General features: G+C 42.6%; 1 protein-coding gene across 1 annotated transcript in view; it reads left to right on the forward strand.

Moving 5' to 3' along the window:
* LOC103770563 (CCR4-NOT transcription complex subunit 10) overlaps nucleotides 1-6,593 on the forward strand; it is a gene marked incomplete at its 5' end in the record, with an annotated part of 13,573 nt that extends 6,980 nt beyond the window's left edge. The window contains 6 exons of the mRNA XM_008937828.1: nucleotides 833-946; nucleotides 2,752-2,882; nucleotides 3,251-3,286; nucleotides 3,375-3,502; nucleotides 4,787-4,862; nucleotides 6,304-6,593. Coding sequence (XP_008936076.1) covers nucleotides 833-946; nucleotides 2,752-2,882; nucleotides 3,251-3,286; nucleotides 3,375-3,502; nucleotides 4,787-4,862; nucleotides 6,304-6,458 — 640 coding nt within the window. The remainder of the gene's footprint in view (nucleotides 1-832; nucleotides 947-2,751; nucleotides 2,883-3,250; nucleotides 3,287-3,374; nucleotides 3,503-4,786; nucleotides 4,863-6,303) is intronic.
* Between the last annotated feature and the right edge of the window lie 1,704 nt (nucleotides 6,594-8,297).

The following is an 8,297-nucleotide window of genomic DNA, read 5'->3' on the forward strand; positions in this document are numbered from 1 at the left end:
ACAGGGCAGCCTGCGCCCCCGCAGATCCCCGGTGCCCTGTCTGGGGAGGCGGGACAGTTACTGCAGGGCGTGGAGCTCGGCCTGGTGACAGTGGCCTGACCCGGGGCTAGTGTTTGGAGGTGGAAGACACGAGTAGCTCTGGTTTCCTTACAGGAACTGTCAGGTTCCCTGGGCTTGGAAAGAAAGTCTGTGACGGCAACAAAATGCAACAGATCAGACGGAGTCCTGGCAGTGGGTTACAGCTCTCAGCTGGACACAAAACTGGACAGGACAAACTCCCCAGTCCTACGGTCTCCCTGTGTGCAGACATGGTACCATACAAAAGTGGAATACACTTCAACTCGATTGTTTGGTACTGTGTGCCTAGATTGTATGTTATAGAACTCTACAGATCTACTACCCTTTCCTGCAGCAGAAGGGGAAGGCAGGGAAGTAAAAATAAAGAGTTCAAGGCAGAACAAATAAAAAGAGGGTGAGAAAGAGAAACTGTCCATGAGAAAAATTACATGTGGTGAGGTCCATCTTTTTTTAATCTATTTATGGTCAAATTGCAGACATCTTACAGAGGTCCTTGGTTTATACTGGTAGAACACAATATATGTATCGCCTAATTCAGAGAATGCAATTGAGGCCACAGAAAATGAAAGAACAGTTTCTTTACTTCAGTTTGATGCAAAGACATTATTGAAAGTTTGATTTATTTCTTCAGCATTTAACAAGAAAGAAATTTAAAAGCTGCATTTGGAATCACAGAATTCTCCATTTAACATATTGGTTTCCCCCCCTCCCTTTTTTCTTTTTTTTTCCTTTTTTTTTTTTTTTTCCCCTCCAGGTGCTCAATACTTGCGTGTAGTGCTTACGTGGCTCTGGCTTTGGGTGATAACCTTATGGCATTGAATCATGCAGATAAACTTCTTCAGCAACCAAAGCTGTCAGGGTCTCTTAAGTAAGTCCGATGTGGTCACTTCTTCTTTCTCAGCCCTACTTTTTGCTGGAGAGTTCTGAGTTGAAGCTTCCAGTGTCTGTAGCTGCTTGGCAATTCTGTATCTGATGCAAAGAATTGCTTGGCCTGCTCCTGTTCATATTGAAGCCCTGACTAAATGTTCATTGGCACGCAGGAACGTGAGTCCCCTCCTTTGTGTATGAATTCCATGAAATTCAGAATCTATCACTGCTTTTGTTGCTGTTTGTGAAACCTCCAGCTATGGGTCCCATGCAATGACAGGGCTGTCAGGTCTCTGTCCTGATTCACTGTGGGGCTGCACTTGCTTGTGCTGGCACAGCACAAGGGGCAAGAATGAGCATCTGAGTGTAGACAATATTAGCCCAAGCCAGCATGCTGCGGAAAGTTTGTTATGAAACTACAGCCTCAGGGGAAGGTTTGTTCAGTCAGTAGGATAGCAGATCTTGGGTGTGCAGGACTGTCACTTCACCTGCTCCTCTTGCTTATATAGGTTCCACTCTTCAGTTTCTCTTTCTTAGTTCTCATTTGGCACTGTATTTTTTTTGGAAGGATATTGAAAGCTCATTCTGTTTGTGCCCACGAGTTCTCACACATCTCTGCAAATTCTAAAAAGGCAGCTTTTAGCTCTGTGCTTCTGACCTTGTTTGTGCATTTAATTCCTGTGTCGTGCATAGGATAAAATACAGCAGAGGGTTTTATGGTAGTAGTATTTTTCAAAAGTGGTAATGTACTTGCAGAAAGGAAGCTAATTTGTGCTTATTTTTACATGCTGGTGGCATACTCTAAAATGGTCCATGCCAATTAAATTCTTTGACTCCCATGCTTCAAACTGTTGCAGAAGCTCATCTTTTTGCAGAGTCATTTTATAAGCAAGATTTTAGAGAAGGTTGCAAGGTAAAACATACGGGTAACACTGCCCTCACAAAATTATATAATGCAAGAAACACTAGATGGCAGGTTTTTTGCAAATACAGTCTTGGACTTGGGGAACTAGGCTTTTGTGCAGGTGGGGAATCTTGTTCCTGGTTTTGTAAGTGAAATAAATAGCATGTAGAAAGTTATTTGCTCTATGAGATCTAAACTGCAGAAGTTATTTTGCACAGTTAATTATTTTACCCGACGTTTTGTAATTCATTGCAACCAACTATACAGTCAGTTCGAAGTATACTGTATACAGGTGCATACAGAAAGCATGAACTTTTTTGCTCAACTTTTGTTTCAGATTAAACAGTGTAGTTAGTTTGCAAATATTTATCATCAGGATTCCTTCTGTTCCCAAGTTGAAAAGGAAAGCTGCTGATTAGTTGAGCTCAACTGCAAGTGTCAGACATCAGATTTGCATAACTATTTTGAAAAACCACAGATGGAAAGATGTTTGTGCCCCATGGACAGGCCTGTGTAGTTGCTGTCCTTAGAAATGCAGCTGTCTTACCAAATTAGTTTGATTTTTGACTGCAAAGTCACTTAACACCTCAGATTGTAGTTGTATCCATATCTTGGGATGTTTTTGTAAGAACTCCTTTTTTAATTATCTGAGATAAAGCTGCAGTGTCTTTCTGGAATGGCAGTTCTGTGCATGAATGAATGGTCATCCCTCAGGTCCCTATTTTTTCACAACATTAGTGCCAAGTATTCTGACAATACCTTATAAGCAAGCTAACTTCCATGCAAGTGCTTCAGGTAGAAGCTTTCATGTGCTTGTGTTAAAAACTGCATTCATTTGTCTTACCTAACAAATTTTGGGGGTGGTTACACTGACATCTGTACCTAACCTTTTGCTGTTGTAGGTTTCTTGGGCATTTGTATGCAGCAGAAGCTCTCATCTCTCTAGACAGAATATCTGATGCCATCACTCACTTGAACCCTGAGAATGTCACTGATGTTTCCCTTGGGATCTCCTCAAATGAGCAGGATCAAGGTTAATGAACCCACACTTAATTAGAACGGGTTATGCTTTCACCTGCCTTCCTGCTGTAACTTCCTATATGCAGATATAATGATGATTAAGATGTCTTTGTTTTAATACTGTATGTTGCTTGAGGGTTTTTGTTTGTTTGTGCTCTGTTTTCCTGGCTTCAGTCCCTACTTTGTCTTTTGCATGTTTGTCATTCTTTTAAAGTGGCTAATCCTGTAACATAAATTAAGGTAACTTTTGAAAACTGCTTCTGTTAAATGCACAACTGTGGTTAAGTCTGAGCTTTAGAAAGAAGCAAGCTTATTTTTTTGTAATAAGCTTTAAAAAAAGCTTATGGAACATGATGGATTTTGTGTGGGTTTTCTTTGCAGGGTCTGACAAAGGAGAGAATGAGGCAATGGAGTCTTGTAAGTACCTCAGCCCCTGTATTCAGCAGAGTGCAGGAACTTCCTTGGCCAATAAAAGTGTATGAAAAAAAATTACTTTTGATTGCAGCTGGCAAGCAGACCCCACAGTGTTACCCCAGTTCAGTCACATCTGCACGAACAATGATGTTGTTTAACCTTGGCAGTGCTTACTGTTTGAGGAGTGAATATGACAAAGCTCGCAAGTGTCTTCATCAGGTATGAAAAACAAAGCTCAAGACAGCTGTAGGGCCAGATGTACTTCCTTCAAAATGTCATTTAGATCACAGCAAATCTTGGTGATTTCATGGCCCAGGTTTATTTGTGGAGTTTGTTGAGATGGCAGCTCTCTCCTGTCTTCTTGGACCAATCTCTTCTAGTAACATAAAATGAAGAATTACAAATTTCTTTCTTATGTAGTTTAGTACTGCTATGGGAAGAATTTACCACCAAATAATTATATTCCACTGTTTTGATATTAGGAAGCCTGTTTTCACTTCTATGTTTAGGGCTTTGTGTTTTGTTGTTGTTTTTTTTATGGTCTGAAAGAAATTGCTACATTTCAGAGGAAAAGATTCTCAAGGGCCTTGAGTTTCCTTCTCTCTGATTGTTTAACAACTCACCATCTAAGCTATTAACTTTAGAGCTGTGATACCAGACTGCAGTTCTCCTGGAGGTATGCTGCTTGCCCGCCTCTTGTCTGTAGGATTCTCAAGTACTGATTTTGAAACTCCATCTTCACTTAGCCTGTGTCATTTGGTCTTTATTACAGCTGGGTCCATCTCCTTCAGTTATGTTTGTCTCTTTGCAGCCTTTCCTGTCTGTCAGGAAGACTACTCAAATGCATTGTTGAGCTGCAAACTGAAACAGCAGTCTCCCAAATTACTTCATAGTGGTGTAGGTGAACAGGTTCAAACTCTGTGAGTCTCTCAACTGCTTAAGGCTGTTCTCTTGCTCATTTTCCTTCCAAGGCTTCTCAATTGGGCAGGTGTCTATGCTTGGGCTCTATAGCACATGTGTAAAGTAAAGCTCAAAGGAGTGTAAGGCCATCTGTGGATGTAAAGTATAGGAGGTCTCCACATCTACTATACATTCATTGACATCATAGTTGAAAAAATACATGTATGTGGAAAGCTAATGAATGATCCTTGTTAATGGTGTATTCTGAACTTTGGAGCAGTGTATGGTTCCTTCCTCACCTGTCATCTTCCCAGGAAACACAGCAGATTGGGCCAAGAATTACAGATCTGTATTAATGTAAACATACAGTAGGTGGTGCTGCTAATTAGCATGAGTCTTGAAGTACAGATAATCTGCCAGTCTCTCCTTGCATGCATAAACCCGATGGAGTGTATTAGTTTGAAAAAAACCCTTATCTTTGTTTATGAATGATTTGGTTTTGTTAGCTAAGATGGCGGTAGCCATCTTGTCAAGGGGCACTTTCTTTGAGCTGGATGTTTCTCTTAAGCACTTTTCCTCCCCACCCTCTTCATTTTCAATAAGGCTGCTTCGCTGATCCACCCCAAAGAGATCCCTCCAGAGGCTATTCTGCTGGCTGTGTACCTTGAATTACAGAATGGTAAGTTTTGCAATGTTCTGTCGACCTAGGTTCAGGATACAAGGGGAGAAGGGTGCAGTAGTCATCATCTCTAGCCTTCATAGAGTTGTGCCAGGATTTTGGATGACACCCTTTAGGCCCTGTCTCCATTTACACTGCTATGGATCTATGCATCTGTGCCTTCCCTTCCATAGCTTATTGCCATCCTGTTCTTACACACTCCAGACTTCCTAAACGTTAACCTTCTGAGCTGAGATCTTCTATGCTTTGTGCTGAAATCAGTGGTCTTGGATAAGCTCAGTAAAACCCTTGATGTTTATCTCATAAAAAAGGGTTTGAAAGGCTTTTCATGAAGACAGCTACAATCCAAGTTTCCCAAAGAAACCATGTCAAGGCCTATGTAGCAAGTATTGCAACAGAGCTTGTCATACTGATAACTCTCCTCCACAATCCTTCCTTCCTTTTGAAGGTTCACTGTGTTTGTGTGGCAAAAAAAAAAACCAAACCTCTATATAATGGGAAACTGGAAAGGCCCTTGAATGCTGCAGTTTGAGTGGCCTGGTGCAGCCGTCATGGACACAGACCTGTATGCCTTGGGACTTGATATCCTGGTGGGGGGAAATGTTTGGTGTGCTTTTGCCTCTTCAGCTGTCTTGCACTGTAGACAGGCAGAGGACTTGGAGTATTTGGGCTCAGAATTTCAGGCTTCTTCAAAGCTGTTCCTACAAAGGTGTTTTTAAGCTGAAGTTTTGGAAACCCTTCTTTCTGCAACCATGTACAGAGCAGAAGAGAGTAGAAAATGGGATTTACATCTGTCACCTCCTTCTAAGTATATGATCAAAAGGAGCTAAAGATATATTTTGTTCTATAAATGGCAACAAAACAGTGCATCTCTTCTGAGAGTAAAACTTCCAGTTAAAAAGATGTATTTAGTAAGAGGCAGAAATGTTCACTTCAGAATTTGAGTTTTCTCATATAATTTTATGTGCTTACTTTTAAACAAATAATGCTTTTTCCATTTATATTGGTGTTTATTTGATGGGCCCATGCATAGAGTTGCAAATCAGATTTCTTGTTTTAAAACCATGTTTTATATACACTCTTGACACTTGCATTACTGTCTGTCATGTCACATTTTAAGGGCATTTTTTGTGAGCTCTAGAGCCTCACTATGCAGATGGTAGAGAGAAAAGGTGCCTTCCAAGCGCTCTGGCATCTTAAAGCTTTGGGGGTTAAAGCTTTGTGTCTTCAGAACAGGAAGAATCAGGCAATACTGGTGTCTCAGACTTCACTTTTGTCCAGTACTTCCCCTGTCTGCCTCAGCATGTCAGTGAATATTCAGAACACTGCTCATTACCTGGGCTGGGCCCAGGGCTGGCTTGTCAGCTCTCTTCTGAGAACAGCGAGTTGTAAGTCATTCAAAGGTACACTATTCTTTTTTAAATCAAAAATGGTCTTGTAGGTAACACGCAGCTGGCACTGCAGATCATCAAGAGAAACCAGCTTCTCCCCTCGGTGAAGATGCTCTCTGAGCTGCGGAAGAAGCCCGTGTTTCAGCCAGTGCACTCCATCCAGCCCATCCAGATGCCAGCTTTCACCACCGTGCAGAGGAAGTGAGGTGCTGCTCCAGCCTGCTGCTGCCCTGCCCCTCAGGGCCTGGCATTTTGTACATTTTTTTTAACCTGGGACACCTGCATACCCCAATTGATGGAGTGTGTTCATTTATGTAAATTTTTAATAAAACACATAAACAAAGGCATGGTTGGAAATGTTTGTAAAGGTTATTGCATAAAGGAAAAGAGGTTGCTATCTGTTTTGAAGGTGCGTGGCTGTTCACTTAACCAAAAAAGTGGTTAACCAAGTGTGTCATTCTGCTTTTTTTGAGGAGCAACATATGGGAGGGAAGCTACTGAAGGAGAGTGTCATTTACCTGAAGTCCTGCTTAAGTAGCAGCTGAGCTGTTGTGTTGGCTGCTGTGTTTTGATGGATACAAGCTGTGCTTTGTATTGCTCAAAGAAGAGGCTTTCGCTCAACTTAACTTTACTATGTTCACATAGCTGCAGTCCACTACCCTGCTCCAGCTGGGAGCTTGGTCTGTGGTGTATCTGGGAGTGAGGGAGGGTGTGCTCCCTCATGCATTTTGCCAAAACAAGAAAGGTGGTAGAGCAAGGTGGCTAGCAACTGTTCAAGGTTTTGTCCTGTCTGCAAGGAGGAGGGAGGGGGAAGGGGTGTTGGGGGGGGGAATAAGCAGGCAGTGGCTAAAGGGACCAGTGCTGGGAATACTCCCTTTACCTGGCAGGGAGTTGTTTGTGCTGGGGTGTGGTTTTGTTTTTTATTTTGCCCTAAAGGAAGGGGGCAATTGTGCAGTTACAGGAAGTGTGCCTGGCTGCAAGATAAAATTTTGTTGTTTTGCAGTTAATTTTTCATCTGCTGAACTGGTTTCTGCCTCACAGGAGTACCTTTTTCTGCATGTCACTCAAACCACCTAGATGCTGCAAGATAGCATACACAAGGAGACACTGATTTCTTATTATGGGTGTAGAACACCTGCCTTGGGACTTCAGGCATAAGATAATTGGTGTAGCACAGAGCTTAGCATCTTCCCTCCCTTTCCCTCCCTGTCTGTTCTTTGCCCTTTCAGTCTGTTCTGACACTTGGCCTGATGATCTCCAGGGTACAGCTAGGCTATAACATTGTAGCTGCCAGTTACTACTCCAGGAAGGTCCCTTTTTCAAAGGGGTCATCACCTGGGAGTCCAGGTCTGCCAAGCTGTGCTCTCAGTAACTTCCATATAGCTTTGTACCATAAGCAGTTCTGTGTTTAGTCCCCAAGATCTTCAAACAAGCAACAACTGATAGAAGACAAATTCATTAAACTATGTGTAAGTTGCAGAGTGCATGGGGCTTCAGCCGGAGGGTGTTCCTCCTGTCCTTGATAGCTGGCTTCACTGCTTTTCAAGACTTTGGAAGTAATGACCCTGTATCTGGCTTTTCCAGTAACTTCCCTATTGCTGTAGGAGGTGCTGCTCAGTCCTTAAGTAAGGGCAAGCAGTTATAAAGTATTAACAATTAAAAAAGTGTGCAGATATAATTTTTCTGTAAGAAGGGAGAAAAGTAACAGATACATACCTCCAGTCACAGCAGACTGACTGGTTGAACACAAAAAGGTTAAAGATGCTGCCCCTGTGGTCCCAAGCACAGAATGGAGAAGACTCTCTGCCACCCTTCCCCACCCAGCATGCAGGGCATTCACATGCAGAAGGTGCTAATGCTGAGCTCTTCAGCAGCATGCAGCTCCACCCATAGACCCCACCGCTCCCTTTGAGCTCGGTTGTTCCCCAGATACTGCACATCTCATCACAGCTGCATTTGCATGTGAGCAGAACCATTCAACCCCAGCTCTCCTCCAACAGTGACAGCATTTGGGATCCCCCCCCAGTCCCCCTTCTTGGATCTA

The sequence above is a fragment of the Merops nubicus genome, unplaced genomic scaffold (assembly GCF_000691845.1).
Source record: "Merops nubicus isolate BGI_N331 unplaced genomic scaffold, ASM69184v1 scaffold10003, whole genome shotgun sequence".
Classification (NCBI taxonomy): Eukaryota; Metazoa; Chordata; class Aves; order Coraciiformes; family Meropidae; genus Merops; species Merops nubicus.